This window comes from Equus caballus, chromosome 5 (assembly GCF_041296265.1).
Source record: "Equus caballus isolate H_3958 breed thoroughbred chromosome 5, TB-T2T, whole genome shotgun sequence".
Classification (NCBI taxonomy): Eukaryota; Metazoa; Chordata; class Mammalia; order Perissodactyla; family Equidae; genus Equus; species Equus caballus.
This window is the reverse complement of record NC_091688.1, coordinates 56,336,286-56,355,314: the sequence shown is the minus strand read 5'-3', so window position 1 is coordinate 56,355,314 and position 19,029 is coordinate 56,336,286. Positions and strand designations below refer to the sequence as shown.

Here is a 19,029-nt window from a genome sequence, read left to right as displayed (position 1 = left end):
CTTTGAGAAGTTCACAGGCAAGTGAGAGACAGACCTGTCCTTAACTCTAACAACATGATAAGTATCATCATCGTGATATGTATAAGACTATGGGAGCATGAATTGAACATAGGAAAAGGGAAGTCAGGCATAGTTTCATGGAGGAAGTACATTTGATTTGTGACTTTAAGAATGTGAAGAACCTCAACAAGTGGTGTCAGAGAAGGAAGGGTATTCCAAAAAAATATCCTACATGCATGAAAGCACAAAATTGTCTAGCAGGTTTGAGATGTCTAGGTGTGACAATGGGTACAGATAGGGCAGAAAAGATGAGACTGGACTGGAACTACGAAAATCATGAAGGGCCAAGTAAGTAATAGTAAGAGTCGAGACTGAAGCAGGAAGTGATATGATCATATTGGTACTATAGAAAGATAACCCAGGTGGCCACGCAGAGGCTACACAGAGGGGAGAAGAGGATGTGGTGCCAATAGTCGCTGGACACACACAGGTATGCCAACCTGGTGGTTGAACTGAAATGCATGCTGGTTGGTAGATAGAAAAAAAGTAACTTTGGTAAGTGGTAAAATTAAGAATACAAAATCTAATACAAACTTGTTAGTACAAACTGATCATTATAAGATGTTGCTATGGTCATTGATAACTGGGCTTCCTGGCCTTGTGACATGGAGGGGACTTTTGCAGTATGGTCTGTGGGTTTGGGCTGCGTCACAGTAGGCAGCAAGGCTACATGCACATCCTTTAGTGGCACATCCTTTCTGGAAGAGCCCAGTTAAGCATCATCCTCAACCTCAAACTATTGCTTCTGACTTGCTTAGTTTTTACTTTTATTTTAATTATAGTGCAATCCAATTCTGTGTGTGTAGTTTTTAATATAACATATACATTTATGATAAATATTTAAAATGGAAATCCACAGTGAAGAGACTTCAAAGTATGGATATGTTTCTAAATTTTATTTTAAGTATATGAACAGGTAAATATTCTGAATTTTCATGAGATCAAAGAAGAAAATGATAATCAACCACGATGTGAGGGTTCTAGACTGTACAAAAATCATTACAACATTAAAAATTCTTTGTATTTCTAAAATGAAAAACAACTTGATTTTTTCAACATAAACGTTGACTAAATTATTATTACAAGTGATATAAATGTTGGAGGGAAATGGAGCTCAAAAGTTGTGTTGTTGAAAGTTGAACAGGCAAGCTAGCCCTGATGGCCCAGTGGTTAAAGTTTGGCATGCTCTGCTTCGGCGGCCCAGGTTTGGTTCCCAGGTTCAGTTCCTGGGCATGGAACCACACTACTCGTCTGTCAGTAGCCATGCTGCAGCAGCAGCTCACATAGAAGAACTAGAAGGACCTGCAACTAGGATACACAACTATGTAGCAGGGCTTTGGGGAGGGGAAAAAAAAGAGAAAGATTGGCAACAGGTGTAGCTCAGGCTGAATCTATCCCAGAAAAAAAAAAGCTGAACAGGCAAATTTTTTAAATCAAAGTGGCTATCATATTTTGTTAAAGGTCACGATTCCAATAAAAATTTTTTACAATCATTAATGAAGGAAAATTTAAAGAACATAATAAATCAATTTCATGCATTAAAGTATTTGAAATAAAAACTTTTTATCAAAGTATTTCAATAAAGTAATTGCAAAACACTTTGAAACATATTATCAAAACTTTTAGGGCCAGCCCAGTGGCATAGCAATTAAGTTTGCCTGCTCCACTTCCGCAGCCTGGGGTTCGTGGGTTCTGATCCTGGGAGTGGACCTACACACTGCTTATCAAGCCATGCTGTGGCGGTGTCCCACAAACAAAATAGAGGAAGATTGGTACAGATGTTAGCTCAGGGACAATCTTCCTCAAGCAAAACAAAAACAAAAACAAAAACTTTTAACACAATCTATTATGTAGTTAGACATAATTGAACATTTTTCAACATGAAATACTTAGTTGAACTTTGAAAAAATGATATCTACATGGGTTTATCATTGCAATGTAGATTTGTGGTCTTGACTGTGGCAAGGCATTTATCTACTGAAATGATAAAGCAACATTTTGAAAAATCTCTAAATCAAAGCAGTAAAATTTTAATCACTATTGACATAGCTTTAAATGTTCCATGTGAAAGTGTTTTAATAATGCCTAATATGCAAAATTCAAGATGCTGAAGGTAGTTAAGTCTTTTTGTTGATCTGGTAAAGCTAGATGGGAAAGCATCTGTGAGATCTCAAACATTTCAATGGGCACCAAGAAAAACAGTTTCTCTGAGAAATATTTACATAAAAAAGTGCCAGAGTGGTGATAGAGTGGAGAAAGTCTGGAGTTTCAGCCTACAATTTTGAAAAAAGTTCCAGAAGTTTTGTTTTGGTCCTAACTCACTATGTTCAATATATCCAGCTGACATAATAAACAATGTATATCAAATAAATGAATATAAATATTTTCTTGATAAATTTCCTATTTACTATCGTATATTAAATAAACACCAGAGATAATTAAATAATATATCTGAACAGAGCTTGGGATTGAATATTAGAAAAATATTAGGACCCCTACAGGCAATCTCTAATGCTAGGACTGCAACCACTGAGTGGAAATCACGCCAAGCCTTGCGTGTTCCTTTAAGGTAAATCGTGCAGTGGGAGTAGTCAAGCATTTGGAAAGCACAATTAACTTTTAGGGATTTGGCTTTAATGAAATACTCTAACAGAAATGTCAATGCTTCCTTTAGCTTTATAAGAAAGAAATAAAAATATGCTGCCCATATAAAATTAATAAAGCAAATTGTGATAGAGAAGCAGAAAATATACAGAAACAAAGAAATAAAAAGTACAATATGAAACAAAACTAAATAAATCATAAATTATAGGAGAAAAACTATTAGATTGTTTAATAAATTACACAGAAATGGGTTTATTTTTTGACAAAAAATGAAAAGTATGATGAATTATTAACCTCTTTCAATTTACTCAATCCTAAATGCTAGCCACATTATGTTTGTAAAGAAAGTAGATTTACGGTGATCAAAAATTTATGAAATTAAGCCAACTAATTTAATATGACTTTCCAAGAAATGGTTTTATGATTTAATTGAAAGAAATTGAAAATAAATTAAATATATAAAAATCTCAGATAATATTACACAGCTAGAAAATTTTTCAACATAATTATTAAAAGTTCAAAGGCTGAAAAAGCTTTTAGTATGATGAACAATACTGTTGATATTAGGAGAAATGCTCTATGTACAGAGAACTACAAATTACAGAATGACTATCAACTTAAAAGGAAAGTTATGGGAAGAGCCTATGTACATTTGCCGTGGCCCCTCACAGCTCAGACAAGGGCCACGCTCAGGGAATGAAACCATGTCAACCAAAGACTGCACCAACACTTCTGGGCCAACACATGATTCTGAAATCATTAGAAAAATGTGATGAATGATAAGTACTAAAAATTATGTCATCTGGCGAGTGGTTTTATAAGGTACACATAGCTTAGTTTATATAGAGAATAAAAGGTGATTTTAAATTTTTTGATTTATGTGTTGATTTACGTATAGCTGTGATAGCTCACATTTTTAATTTTTACCCTGGGTAAAGGCAGGCAAGAAGGAGAGTTAGAAGGCTATTGTAGTGGTGTTAGTTAGAAATTATGGAAGGAGAAAAAGAAGGCTCTGAAATAGAGAGGTAGAAGTAATAGGAATTACTGACCAATTTGATATTAGGAGAGAAGGTTCAAGGATCATTTCTAACTTCAATGGATAGGATGGTACCAGTTTTGAACATATTGAGTTTGAAGAACATGTGTAACATCCCTAGGGAAATATATAAAAGACTAATAATAACAATACTTATAAATAATTATATCAGGCTAAATAGTGCTCCACATTCTTTCACATACTTTATCCAATTTTCATACCACTCTAATTAATATAGCAATACTACGATTACTAACAGCTTCTCATTATTGAGCACCTGCTATTCCTCCGTTCAGCAATGTTATTTGAGCCTGTCTATATGTCAGGCGTTGGCAATATATCAGTGAGCAAGATAAATCCTTGCCCTCATGGAGCTTACACTCATGTGGAGAGAAACAGACAACAACAAGATAAATGTAAGGTAGAAGGTCAGGAACCAAATGGGTAAGTGGATGGAGAATGATGGTATAGGTTAAATAGGGTGATCAGGGAAGGTGATATTTGAAGAGAATCTTGAAGGAGGGAGAGAGTGACTCTTGACTATCTTGAGAAGAGTCATTCTGGGCAGAGGGCACAGCAAGAGCAAAGGCTCTAAGGAGGGAATGTCTTTCCCGATAGATTTGAAGGTCAGTGAAGAGGCCAGTGTGGTTATAATGGACTGAGTGAAAGAATGAGCCGTAGGAGACATGAGATGAAGTCGGAGTGGTTGGCAGAGGTCACACACAGGATCTTTTAGGCCATGGTAGAGCATTTGGATTTTACTCTAAGTTGTTTAGTGAAAGGAGAAAAAGCAGTGAGGGGCAGAATGGTGTGACTTGAGTCCCTTCTGGAGGATACAGGGGAGGATTCTAATGAGAAGGAGTTGGAGGGAAGTAGGGAGATCTTCAGGCCAGGACACTGTGTGGGTACAGTCAGTATTTTCCTGGGGATACCATGGAGGCCATTCAACTGGAGTAGAGGGAGATAGAGACAGATGGGCAGAAAAAGGCCAAATTAGGCAGGGCCATGAAGGCCACGCCGAATATCTTGGATTTTATCCTGTGGGTAACTGGGAGCCAATGATGGTTTCTACAGCTAGAGCTGAAACATGGTCAACATTCACTATTTCTTAACTAACATTTTCCTAGGACGTTGCCAAACTTATATTGGCAACACTTACATTTTACTTATATTTAATATTTTTCACTTGTAATAAAAATGATCACATATAACATCTAGGTGGATATTTTGACATGCTAATTCCCTTTAGTTCCAAACTCATTCAAATAATACATTTTTGTCTGAAAAGAGAAATTATAATGTGAGGTTATGAAAAGTCCATTTCCCTCTTAACATTCTTTCTAGCAACTCAGTTGTTTTCATTGGCTTTTATTAAAACAACCTTTGTGTGAACTGGCAATTTGTTTTGTAAATATCAATGAAAGCATATTTCAGAAAATATAGTAATAAAAACCAACCCAATTTCAGAAATATGCTGGCTGCCAGATGTCAGTCTTCAGCTCATATTATGAGTATTTCCAGTAAGTCTTAAATACACATTAACATGAGAAATAGCTTACTGTTTAAGATTTAAAAAAAGTTGAAAAATCCTTCACTGCCTCTCAAAAATTGTTTTGAGAGTTCAGTCCAATAAAATGTATTTCCCTTTTTGATAAACTACATGTATAATGGTTTCAAGCTCACACTATACTTGCGCTCTATGAAACATGAAATAATAGCAAATACTTTAAGGCATTCTTTAACTAAGTACAAAGTTGTACGGTAGAGCCTAGAGCCAAGGTGAGGGAAGATAAATGTGGGTCAGAGTAGTTAGGAAAGCTTACTGCAAGACATGGCTTCATGAGGGCCTCAAGGAATGGGCATGACAAGGAGAGGGAAGGTGGAAGTTCATTTCAAGCAAGGAGGCTAATATGAGTGGAAGAGCAGGATGGAGGGAGAGAACTATTTACTGAAGGGTTATTAGATGCCAGGTGCTGTAGAAGTATTTATGAAATGAAATAAATATTATTTAACCCTCACAGCAAGACTTTGAGGTGGATATTATCATCTCCATATGACAAAAGGAGAACAAGGCTCAGAGAAGGTAAGAAACCTGATTCTGATTATACCTTTCAGAATCAGGATTCAATACCTAGGTCTGCCTGGCCCTAGAGGTGGGCTTTCTCCAGCAGCTTATTGCCTCCTTCGTGTGTCTGTGCTGCAGTGAGGAGCCTGTCCAGCCTGTAGCAGTTCAATGTGACAGTTAGATTGGGCCAGACTAAAGAGGGCTGAAGAAGCCAGGATGATTAGATTTTGAGATTACAGATGGTCACTGATAGTTTGTGTGCTGAGTGAACACAGTATGAGCAGTGTTTAGGCACTGGTTTGACAAACAGGAATAGATGATTCTATAGAGGGTAGAGGTAAGGGGCCCTTGTAAAATTTCAAGGATCAAAAGATGCAGGCCTGGGCTAGAATGAAGGCATGAGAGTGGAGAAGAGATGGAAGTGAGAAAATGTTAAAGAAAAAATCAAGAGGATTTGGAGGCAGACTGAATAACAAGACCACTGACTCACAGATGAACTTTAGTGACTACAAGAATTACAGCGCCATCGACAGAAACTGGAAAGTTGAGAGATGGAGGTGAGCTGAGACTCTGATGAGCAAAGTTTTGGCAGGCACAACCAGGAAATGCAGCATACTTGCAGGTAGCAGAAGGAGTCATTTTTCTGAACTATTTTTGGAGAAAGGAAAATAACTTTTTCATAATCAAGACACTCAAATATTTTTATTTGTTCTACTTAAATGATCTCAGAAAGAAGCCAAAAAGTTGAATATAGAAAGAAAATGCTACAGCCTTTCTCTCCTCTAATGTCACTTATGAGAGTTAGAGGATGAGAGATAAAAGGATGAAGTCTAGTTTCAGGTAAAATAAGTACTCTTTCCATATTTATTTGGTCATAAATTTAAGTATTAATCAAATAAGTTTTCAATAGACATTCCTTAAATAACTTGTTCTTCTCTAATAATATCTACCTCATAACACTGTTTGGGGGATTGACATAAGATCAGATATGTAAAATTTTTATTTAAATTGCAAGGTCTATATAAAATGCTATAATCATCATATCACAAATTATAGATCTGTTAAGAAAGGACGGACTAGTGAGAAAATCTATGATGTAGTCCCTCATGTGCCAAATCACTGCATGTCTTTGGACTGTATCTTGAAATGCTTGGATCCTCGGTTTTATAAAAGGGGCAGGTTAGCCCAGACATCCTGGGAGTCTCCAGCTCTGAGTGAGAATTGTAAAGGACAGTACTACCACATATAACATCAATTAATGTCTTTGATACAAATATTATTATTTATTTGAAAGGAGGAAACATGCATTGAGAATGACAATATAGAAATCGCAAGCAAGCCTCATGAGTTTCAGTAAGGACCCCAATACATTATAGCAAATGCTTACAAATGTTTTTAAATATGTAGATATTTATATTTAAAAAGAATCGAAGGCTTAATCAAGAAGTAAAATCTTAAGGATAAACGTAAGGCAAAGGGCACCTAGAGTGTCCAGTCCCTTAAGATGGTCATTAAAGACCAGAAATCATCATTACCAAAGGAAATCAGTGAACTGCAATAGTGTCGCTGACTGGGTTAAGGGGTGTGTGGATTGCCATAAACTCTTTTTTTTTATGTTTTCTGTGGTGAATCACAGTAAGCAAATGAAATAATTGCAATGCCAATAGTTGGTCTCACAAGTTATGGTTGCCTTTTTGCTATACATAAAAATGAAACCTTAAACTAGGAACAAATGAAAAGAAAGAACCATCCTCAGATAATCTAAAAATATGAAAACATTTAGCAATTAAATTAACAAAATGCCAAAATAAACTCTACTTGCGAGGGATCTAAATCAACCCAAACAAATTTTGGGGAACTCTGGAGTTCTGAAGAACACATTTGGGGACAAAGTCCATAATATCTTAAAGAAAAATAAAGGATTTGTATCTGGATTCTGAATTTCTCTATACTGGTATCATGCTATCACTTAACATAGATAACACTGTGAGGTTCTCCCCCAATGCTGACACAAAAGTTCTGACCATAACACAAAATTCCAATTATAGCTCAGTCATTTTGAAGCCATGTGATGCTACTCAACAGGCCTTGTGCAAATATCCTAGAGGGAATGGCTATGCTATTTGAACAATTCTGGAAATTTTTCCTAAATTGTCATGAACAAAGTTTCTAATTTCCCCTTTCCCCCATCACCTGCCATATGATAGGTTTAGAAGAAAGGGAAAAATCAGAATTGATTACTTATTAATTCTGTCTAAGAATAAATCTCTTAGATGACAGTGACATCAGCAAGATGGAAGACTAGGAAGCTCCAGCCCTCTGTCCCAGATGGAAACATTACAAAAACAATGAGAGACTGATTAAAACAACTTTATAGGAGCTCTGAAACTAAAGATCTAAAGCAACCAAGCAAATGCTCAATCAAGAAAAAGCCGCATTCAACGTAGCAGGAAATTTCATTGAACTTTTAACTCTCCTTTGCCCCACCCTTTCTCCATTCAATGGAGAAAGGACAGTTTTTTCAACAATTGGTGCTGGAAAAACTGGATATCCACATACAAAAGAATGAAGTTGGACCCTTACCTCACACCATATACAAAAATTAACTAAAAATGGACCAAGAATCTAAATATAAGACACAAAACTATAAAACTCTTAGAAGAAAACATAGGGAAAAACTTCATGACACTGAGTTTGGTGGTGATTTCTTGGATATGACACCAAATGCAGAGGCAACAAAAGAAAAATTAGATAAACTGAACTTCATCAAAATTAAAAATTTTGTACATCAAACGACACTGTCAACAGAGTGAAAAGTCAACCCATGGGACAGGGGAAAATATTTGCAAATCATATATCTGATAAAGGATTAATATCCAGAATACATAAAGAACTCCTATAATTCAACAACTAAAACAAACAAACAAACATTTGGTTGATTAAAAAATGAGCAAAAGAAGATGTACAAATGGCTAGGGGGTACATAAAAAGATGCTCAACATCACTAATTATTAGGGAAATGCAAATCAAACCCATAATGAAATACCACTTCACACCTATAAGAATGGCTATTATATGTAAATATATATATAAAAATCCAGAATTTTAAAAGTGTTGGTAAGGATGTGGAGAAATCGGAACACTTGTGCACTGCTGGTAGGAATATAAAACAGTATAGCCGCTGCAGAAAATGGCACAATAATTCCTCAAAAAATTAAACATTGAATTACCATATGATCTGACAATTCCACTTCCGGATATATACTCAAAAAAATTGAAAGCAGGGATTCAAACAGATTTTTGTACACTCATGTTAATACCTGCATTATTCACAAGAGCCAAGAGTTGGAAGCAACCCAAACATCTGTCAATGAATGACGGATACATAAAATGTGGTCTATACATACAATGGAATATTATTCCACCTAAAAACAAGGAAATTCTAATACATGCTAAAACATAAACGAACCTTAAGGACACTATGCTAAGTGAAATAAGCTAGTCACAAGAAGACACATACTGTATGATTACCTTTACATCAGATACCTAGCATAGTCAAATTCATAGACACAGAAAGTAGAATGGTAGTTGCCAGGGGCCGGCAGGGAGGAAGGCATGGGGAATTGTTTAACGGGTATAGTTTCAGTTAGCAAAGATGATGGAGTTCTAGAGATGGATGGATGGTGGTAATGATTGCACAACAATGTGAATGTACTAATGTACACTCAGGTACACTTAAAAATGGATAAAATGGTAAATTTCATGTTATATATATTTTATCACTATAAAAAATACAAATAAAAATATCTGTCACTGAGTACTTGGCTTAACACCTCTTCCTTTCACTGTGGCTAATAGAGGCTGTCTTGACAACTGCATGAAAAGATTTTAATTTATATTTAATTTTATGATACCAAAGCATTTTTAACTTCCTAATACTTTTGGAAGTCATAAATATAATGTCTATATCACATAGAAGTCCACACTAAGATGTATTTTTATAATCTTATTGCCAGTGTACCTAAATATTTTCTTTTTATCTAATTTGATGTGTGATATTTCACATATATTAATAGACTATTTAGCTACATGGATAGCAAAGTTAGTAAATAACCATTTGTTTGACAGAATTAATTGAGGAGCAATGTATACCCAGAAGTGGTCTAACTTACATTTTTCTCTCTCTCAATTTAAATGTCTCAGATTTATTTAAGGCACATATTGGTCTCCTTGCCTAAAATAATCGTCCTCCTTCATTCTACCTGCTCGAATTCTCCCCCTTCTTTAGGGTCCAGCTAAAGGCAAATATTTTATAAAGCATTTACCCCAGTTCACGCTCATCTTCCTCACCTCTGTTCTCTAACCATTTAGTGCTTAGTAGTAGACTGCCTTATATTATTTGCTATCATTTTATGTTTTAGAACCAACTAAAATGTACCCAAAACCCTGACAATTATTCTAGCCTGAAAAGAGAGCCCAAAATAGTGAAACAAGGTAAACGCACTAAAACCAAATTCTGAACTTGTCTACTCTCTTTAAAGTCCAGAGCAGCCCAATCTGAATATGAGTTCAAAACCACTATTCACTTGGATTCTTTAATCAGTTAATTCTAACAACTGGCTTATGGAAGACTAGGGGGAAGGGATTCCCTCTTTCCCACCTCCCAACACACACAACACACACAGTTGCACACACATACTCAGCCACACATGCTGGAGCACAGTTTTGCATATGAGTAGTAACTGTAAGGAAAGAAACTCTCTGGGAACTAAAGCAATAATATTTTTGAGCACCCCTATCTATAAAGCACTTTGCTAAGCCTTGTAAATAGGGCATTCACACATCCACAGTCATCTTTAACCCAATTTCAGAGTCTATTACATTGTGGTTACGGCATGCCTCTGGGCATTGGGCTGCTGGGTTAATCTGGGAATTTTCCTCTTGGATCAGACATGAAACAGAGCTGAGAAAAAATCAATTAGAGGAGGTGGAGGGCAGTTGTCTTCCCCTTGCAATAAAAAAACATGTCTTCCAACAAACTGAAGTTCACTCTTTGTAGTTAAAACTACATATTACTTTGAGTTCAAATTCTTTCTCTTAACATATAAGATTTATTGGAATTATATTGTTTGAGCAGAACCAAGAAAGCTGAATATTATTTCAGGTTTTCAAGCCATAAGGAAAAATAATGCCTTTAGGTTTTCCATTCAGCTAGGAAAATTACAGCTTCGTATTTGCAACACTAAAGCTAATGCAGTGTCAGCACCTCCATCAAACCTCGCTGTTCAGCAGTTTATAATTCAAGCAGAAATGTTCACTCCAAGCCCAAACTTGGCCTACATAATCCCAAAGAAAATGGAGAAAAAATTATTTTGGCTAGTCCTGACTTAGAAAAGCAAGCGAGAGGATGCTTTTACAGAGCATTTTGAAAAACATCTTTGAGAATTTGAGAATGTAATTGGGAATTACTGAGTTGGCATCCTTCACTCCTAAAGTTATAGAGATAACCAAAAATTCCATGACATCATGTCAGCATCAGCAGTGTCTTAACTACTTTCATGAAATTCTTCATCAGGTGGAATTCCACATCAGACAGAATTACTGCTCAGAGAGAAAAATAAATTATAGCGGAAAATAAGGACAAATAGGAAATTTACCATGAGGGAATTAGAAAACTTCAGATGCATCTTTCCTTTAAGTACTAACTCTCCAGTGTCCCGTGCACAGACAGCTAAAATGAAAAAACTGCTGTTTCCAATTTTTAAAGTACATTGGAATGGCAGGCTGGAATTCCCAGAATCAACCTTCCTCCTTCCAAATGTTATCTCGGACTTAGAAAGAACTTAGCGATGAAGTAGATTTCCAGAAACAGGTGACAAGAGCTACTGGGCTGCCCAACTCACTGGAGGTGGGTGGGTGTGAGTGGAGTGGGAGAGCTGGTCAACTTTGGGATGCTATGCAGTCTGAAGTCACGTGGCAGGTGGGTTATAGGTTGACTGCCTGGTTCCTTCAGGAATCCTGTGGATGAATCTAGCAGCCAACCCCTTACTCTGATTGTCTACACTACCTTCAAAATATATCAAAACTTTGATATTGTGGTATGAGGGCATTGTGTAAGAAAGTCATCCTTTCCTATCGGTAGAAGGCTCACTTGTATTACATAGGTTGATACCTTAAGCACTCCATGTCTGTTTTCACACAGCGTTTATTGAAGCCTTACCCCGGGCTAGGCTACAGATGATTCAACACGAGTTCTGTTCTTCATAAGATGTCAGGAAGAAGTGAACAGTTCATAAAGACAACTCCAGTACAGCTTTGGAGTGTCATCTGGGCCACTTCACTGAAGAGGATCCTGAAGCGTCAGAGCGACACCTCCTCTCTTCCCCACTACAAAGCTTTGTCCACCCTTTGAAATCGCAGACTCCCCAGGCAGCCCCTTCCCTCTTCCCTAAACGCGTATTTGTTAATCAAGCACTCCCTGCGGGTGGGACCCTGGGTCGTTTTAAGAGGGGAACGACCAGGCCTGGGAGAGCGGCAGCAAGGACGGTTTTCGGAGGGGGCAGCGGTGGCGTCTGGAAGAGAGGGCGAGCCTGGCGGCGTTGCCTGGAGGGTCTGGCCGGCTTTGGCCTGGTCGGGGGCAGGGAGGACTCACGGGGCTCTGGGCTCACCTGATTGAAGTGTGCAGCGATGAGCGAGGGTTCCCATATCTTAGAATTCGCGCTCGCCGACCCGCTTTTCTCTTTCTTGGGTGCCATGCAAGGGACGGGAGGAGCATTGGTCTCTACCTGGGCTCAGGCCAGGACTAAGCGTCCCCGCTGCCGTAGTAACCGAAGCCACGCCCAGTTCCTAAACGAATTCGGTTCCCCTCCCCCAAGCCTGGTTTGAATCCTTAGGTAAACCGCTTCCGTCGCCATAGCAACCAAGTTTCTGAGCGCGTGGTAACTCGCGCGCGGGACTCCTACTCTCCCTCGTTAAATTTTAGGATTTTCCAGCAGAACTGTGCAAGTGGAGGAAGACAAGATGAGACTGGTCTCGAGCTGGTCTGGCTACTTTCCTTTACTCCGACCCTCTGCTGCTTCTTGGACCTTCCTTGGTCAAAAGCATTGTCTAGAAACTCAAAAAATCCCATCCACGACTTCTCCACCAAGATTTAATCCATCCTAGGTAACCTAGAATAGAGAAGCGGGCCCCTCAAGGGACAGCCCATCCGGTATTCTCATCTGCTCTAATCTACCCCAAATGCCCCCTTAGTGAAGTCGAATCTGTCTCCCCTACCTCCATCCTCTGCTTTGGTCTTGCTTCTGCCTCGCAGGGCCTTACTAAACAAGTCCAATCTCTCCTCCAAGAGACCCTTTATATAATGGTAGGCGGGATTCGTGTTTTTCTAAATCTTCTCTGCCTAATCAGCCCCAGTTCTTTTAAGCTGTCCTCCACAGGTAAGTAGAGTCTTTTTCCCACCCCACACTCCCCAATATCTAAAATATCCTAGTCAGAGTCCCCCAAATAATAATGATGATAATAATAGTAATAATGCTAATAACAACAACTCTTGTTTTTGAGTCCTGATTATATCCTCTACATAGTTATGTTGTTTAATTCTTACAACCACCTTATTCCATGTCCCACAGTGTATGACTGATGGCACCGGGGTTAGAATCCAGGGTTATCTGAGCCCCAAATGCAGTGTGCTTGACCTCTACACTACTGTGTACCCCTACTCCTTTAGACCACCAAAATGAGAGATGCCACCCAATTGGGGCTAGATTTATTTATGTTTTATTGCAATGAGACACATTTGAGGTGCCCCAGCAGAGCTTGACCAAAGGTGTTCTGCCCTCTTTAGTGGTTAATGCAGTGCTTAACTATTCCCCCCAGCCTTGCACTTTGCCTCCACGTGAGATGCTTTCATTATCCCAATGGGCCAGGGATCGCTGAGGTGATGCGTGTGACCTGCAACTTCATGTCACTCAGCACAACCTGCCAGGTGACCTTCCTCAGGGAGAAGGTGTTCTAACCCTTTTTTTTTAATTTCTATTTATTTATTTATTTATTTATTTATTTTTAAAGATTGGCACCTGGGCTAACAACTGTTGCCAATCATTTTTTTTTTCCTGCTTTATCTCCCTAACCCCCCGCCCCCTCCCCAAACACAGTTGTATATCTTAGTTGCAGGCCCTTCCAGTTGTGGGATGTGGGACGCCGCCTCAACGTGGCCTGACAAGCGGTGCCATGTCCGCACCCAGGATCCAAACCCCGGGCCGCCGCAGCGGAGCGCGCGAACGTAACCACTTGGCCACGGAGCCGGCCCCTATTTTTTATTTTTTTGAGGAAGATTAACCCTGAGCTAACATCTGTCGCCAATCCTCCTCTTTTTGCTGAGGAAGACTGGCCCTGAGCTAACATCTGTGCCCATCTTCCTCTACTTTATATGTGGGATGCCTGCCACATCATGGCTTGCCGAGCGGTGCCACGTCTGCACCGGGATCTGACCAGTGAACCCTGGACCGTCGAAGTGGAACGTGCAAACTTAACCGCTGCGCCACCGGGCGGCAGGAACCCTTCTTGTTGCCTTCTTTGGGGAAGAAACCATGTGTGAGGGGATGGTGATATCCACTCACTACTATCTTACTTCATTTGGGGAGCGGGTTTAAAGATGATGCTTCTTCTCAACTCTTGTTCATAATTTGGACAATGAAGGGAAAGTTTCTCCTCCCACCCTTATTCTTTAATATAGATATCAAAGAGAAAGTATAATTTCTAGAGACAGTCTTTTCACAGGAAATTTACAAAAATTTCCACTTTTCCTTTCTTGTTGCAATATGTACATTTTATCTTCTGGGGGGGAAATAGATCCATGCAGTCTAGTCACAAGTCGCATCTTGAAGCCCTCCTTTCTTGTCGTAAGAATAAAAAGTCTGATGCATAGTGATGCCAGAGGGATCATGCCAGAAAGAGATTTTCCTGAGGGTCTCCATAGCAACCATCTAGGCTGCCACTGATTCATTACGATAGAATTTTCCCCAAAATTTTGCTCTTCAGTAAAATTTTCTTTATAAGATGAAAATTGTTGTTCGATTATGGCTTGACTATAAAGATAAATCTCTTTCAGACAAAGAAAATAAGCAAACATTGCTTACATCATTCTGAATTTTGATCAAAATTCTTCCCATAGGTTTAAACTGGGAAAAAAGTCCTGCGTTTTTATTAGAAAAGCTGTAAAAAGTTTGTTGGCCTTCCAGTTATGTTTTATAAAAAATTTAACTAGATGTTTATGCATGTCATACTATGTTACTAATTTTCTTTCTTCTTGAATGTGAATGCATATTTCAAAATAAAACATACACTGGACCAGCCCGTTGGCACAGCAGTTAAGTTCCCACGTTCTGCTTTGGTGGCCCGGGGTTAGCTGCTTCGGATCCCAGGTGCAGACATGGCACCGCTTGGCAAGCCATGCTGTGGGAGGGGTCCCACATATAAAGTAGAGGAAGATAGGCATGGATGTTAGCTCAGGGCCAGTCTTCCTCGGCAAAAAAATAAATAAAAATAAAAATAAAATAAAATAAACCATACTATGTACAATCAGTTCAGCCAAATTACTGGCAGGTGATTAATAAAACAGGTTGCAGATAAAAAAGAGAAACAAGAAAAAATGGAGTAAGGAGAAAAAAGTAAAATTGTGTTATTTTAAAATTGCAGAGAAAGTGTCACTAGCTATGTCTTATAAGTGACAGCTGTCCAACCCAATTTTGGCAGCAATAAAATGTTTGTGACATTTATTGTGGCAAAAACTGACTAGCTGTTCATGGAACATTTAATTCTCTTTCCTCCTACTATGAGAGTAAGACAGCAGTTTTCAGCCTTCCTTATCCTTAGATGGGAACATGTGACTGAGTTCTAGCCAATGGGACATGAGCACATCCCTTAAAAAATGTCTCCCAAGCATTATTCATGCTCTTCCCCTGTTTGCTGGATATTGAGGTGACAATGAAAGCTTTCAATCTCTGAACGATTGCTGTGGCTCAGAGGTTCCAAAGTCTCTCTATCCCCAAACTTCTCCCTGCTTTCTCCACCAAAGGCATTTGCTTGGGACTATTAAGTGGACATGAGTAGTTATTTTCTTAAGCTGCTGAAATATTGGGGTTTTCTATAGCTTTAGTAGTTATACCCTAACTACTCCAACATTTTTCTTTTTTTTTTTTGAGGAAGATTAGCCCTGAGCTAACATCCACTGCCAATTCTTTTCTTTTTGCTAAGGAAGACTGGCCCTGAGCTAACATCTGTGCCCATCTTCCTCTACTTTATATGTGGGACTCCTACCACAGCATGGCTTGCCAAGGGGTGCATAGGTCCACAGCCGGGATTCAGACTGGTGAACCCCTGGCCACTGAAGTGGAATGTGTGAACTTAACTGCTGTGCCACTGGGCAGGACCCTTTTTTTTCCTTTTAGAGTAGTTTTTTTTTCTGGAAGATTGGCCCTGAGCTAACATCTGTTGCCAGTCTTCCTTTTTTTTAAAAAAAAAATCCCCAAAGCCACTGGGCATAGTTATATATCCCAGTTGTAAGTCATTCTTGTTCTTCTATGTGGGACACCACCACAACATGGCTTGAGCAGTGTGTAGGTCCTCGCCCGGGATCTGAACTGGTAAACCCTGGGACACTGAAGTGGAACATGTGAACATAACCACTCAGTCACAGGGCCAGCTGCTAACATTTTTGATAATTTTCATTTGAAAACAAGCTTTTAATAAATCTAACAGTAGCCAGCCTTCCCACAATGGCCTGAGAAAACAACCTTGTTACTTCCAAGTAGGCAAGACACAAAGCTGTCTACTGTGAGAGGCACCAAGATCTAATTCCTGCCCTTCGGGAGACTGTATCTAGTTTTACCCACCCAATCGCACCCTTTACCTTACCTTCTACCTGCTTAAACAGTACATTCTTTTACTTCTTTATCGAGTAAATAAATTTCTTACTTTAAATAAGTGGTTTGCATATTAAAGTAATACAGTAAACTAGTCTCCTTATGTCACATATACTTATGAAAACTTTGGTCCATTTTTCAGAAAATGAAACGAGAGCCATTGCTAGAAATCTATGTACATAAATTATAATTTAGCAAATGATTTAAAGGAATTGAACATTTTAAAAGTCAAAAATAAAGGCTTGAGGATGAAAGAATGCACTTCTAGTATAATCTTTTATAGTTTCCTTTGTAAAGTTCTACTAAAATAAATTTAAATATAGAAGGTTTTCCAAAATTGATTTAGAGAATTTAAAATAAAGGTTTTATTACAGAATTTTTTTCCTGTTTTGCCTATTTCATTATTCTAGGGAAAGTGGTACTCTAGATAATTTATGATAAAAAATGGGAAGACATTGTATAGTAACCAAATTTATAGGTTTCATCACAGAATCGGTCTGTTTAATTTCAGAAAATAGGTGTGAATGACAATGTTCATAGTTTTAAGAAGCGAAACCCATTCAGCTAACAAGAGACCCTGCCAAGAATAGAAAAAAAAAAAAAAAAAGCTTTACCATCTGTCATACATTTATGCTTTTTTGGTGTAATAAATTGTTTCCCCCACTAAATATAAGTTGAAACTTTATAAGCATATACTTTACTACATAAATTTTCCCATATGTCAGTGGCTAAAACAAAACTATACTATTTGGAGAATTTTCTTTCACATTGGCAAGGTTAGTCCTAGTTTGTTTGATTTAGTTTTTCTAGTAAGATTTTGCATTTAATATTATTTAGCTCACCAAGGATTGTCTACTTTTAGGAATGTGCTTTACTGTAGGAGACTATGATTACTGAATAAGCTATTTTTTCAAGTTTTATTTTTTAACCGTACAGTGTTCGGTGACCTTTTATAACACGGTGAAGTCTGAGGCATTATTTCTCATACCTGAAAGGGTCAAGCCAACTATTGATGTGTCCAGTATTTCCACTCTTATCAGCTAACACCAGGAGCTATGCACAGTTCACTACTAGGCCAAGATGTCAGGTATCTGAAGTATATTCAGCTGCAGCAACCCACTTGCCTTTGGCTAAGAAGGCCTCACAGATATCCACTGATTTCTCAGATTGGCATCCTACACCTAAGAATGCCTTTCACTATATGTTTGTGTTATTTACTACCAGGATCTTTGTGTTTCTAACCTTCCAGATAGAGTGTTATAATACACCATCCTTGCATTTTTATTGTGTTTGATGCTGAGGGCTCGATCTCTTTCAGCTACCAGGTCCAAAACATATGGAGAATATTACACCTGCATTCTATGGTCAGCATTAGCTTCCTATTCAGTCGTGAGTGCAATTTAAAGTGTTGACTTTAATCTTTAAAGCCCCTCATTGTTTAGAAGCCTGTTACTCCAGCTATCACATCTCTCCCTATGCATCATCGTGGCAATTAAAATCAGCTGCAGGCTCCCCATTCATAATCCCCAGTGAATTGTGGGGAGCCTGGGAGTAGATCATTTCTAAAAACCCCCTGTTTTGGTCAATGATAAAAACAATATTTGGAGTTTACAGTTTTGGCCTTGAATATCTTGTCATATATCTGTAGGTCTCTGAAACCATAATTAGTGCTGTTGATTTAATTTTTATGTTATTTTATGTTGTTTGTGGCCAAGAACTTAGAATACCAAATCAACTTTTTAATGAATCAGAAAAATAACAGTTGTATATATTAAAAATAGAAAAAGCTAAAATTCATCTGTTTCATATTTGTTACTGTGGGAGTTTTCACTCTAGTATTCTCTCACTCAAGTTTTTCTTTGAATCTAATTTTAAACGTCTTCAGTGAAGGGATTTGCTGTAAATCCTTTGGGGACTATTTCAAAATCCATAACTCATGGTAAGTCATTTCTCTAAATGCTTAGCTAAATGTTTGATTTCTTAATGTTTTATCAGATGTCTGTTACTTATAAATTTAAGCTATGTTAAATAATAACTTTCTTTTTATTGTGTACAAGGTTCAAAAGCTATGGTGGAGGTGAACCTATATCAAATCATTTCGGTGCCAAACCATGAAGCAATCTTTTGGGGAGAGACGTCGACTGGTAACAGGGCTTTGAGGAACTGGGAGTGTTATATGTGATGGTTTAGACAAGGAGTGGTGTCCACTGCTTTTCTTACCTTTCCTCTCTCAACTTCTCTCTTTCTCTTTCCCAGCCTGACCCTCAACCTCCCTAAAAAAGTACAGGGTGCTACTAGGAAGATATCTGAATGACTCAAGGAAGCTTGTCTCTGACTGCGAT

At 38.1% G+C, this 19,029-nt stretch overlaps 1 protein-coding gene across 4 annotated transcripts in view; it reads right to left on the bottom strand.

The window, feature by feature from the left end:
- Positions 1 to 12,660, bottom strand: part of SPAG17 (sperm associated antigen 17) — a 209,669-nt gene extending 197,009 nt beyond the window's left edge. For all 4 annotated transcript variants that reach the window (XR_011438724.1, XM_001500885.5, XM_023641329.2 and 1 more), the window contains exon 1: positions 12,434 to 12,660. Coding sequence is in view for 3 of the 4 variants with exons in the window: in XM_001500885.5 (XP_001500935.1) it covers positions 12,434 to 12,520 (87 nt within the window). In the remaining variant the exon portion in view is untranslated. The remainder of the gene's footprint in view (positions 1 to 12,433) is intronic.
- Positions 12,661 to 19,029: the final 6,369 nt, after the last annotated feature.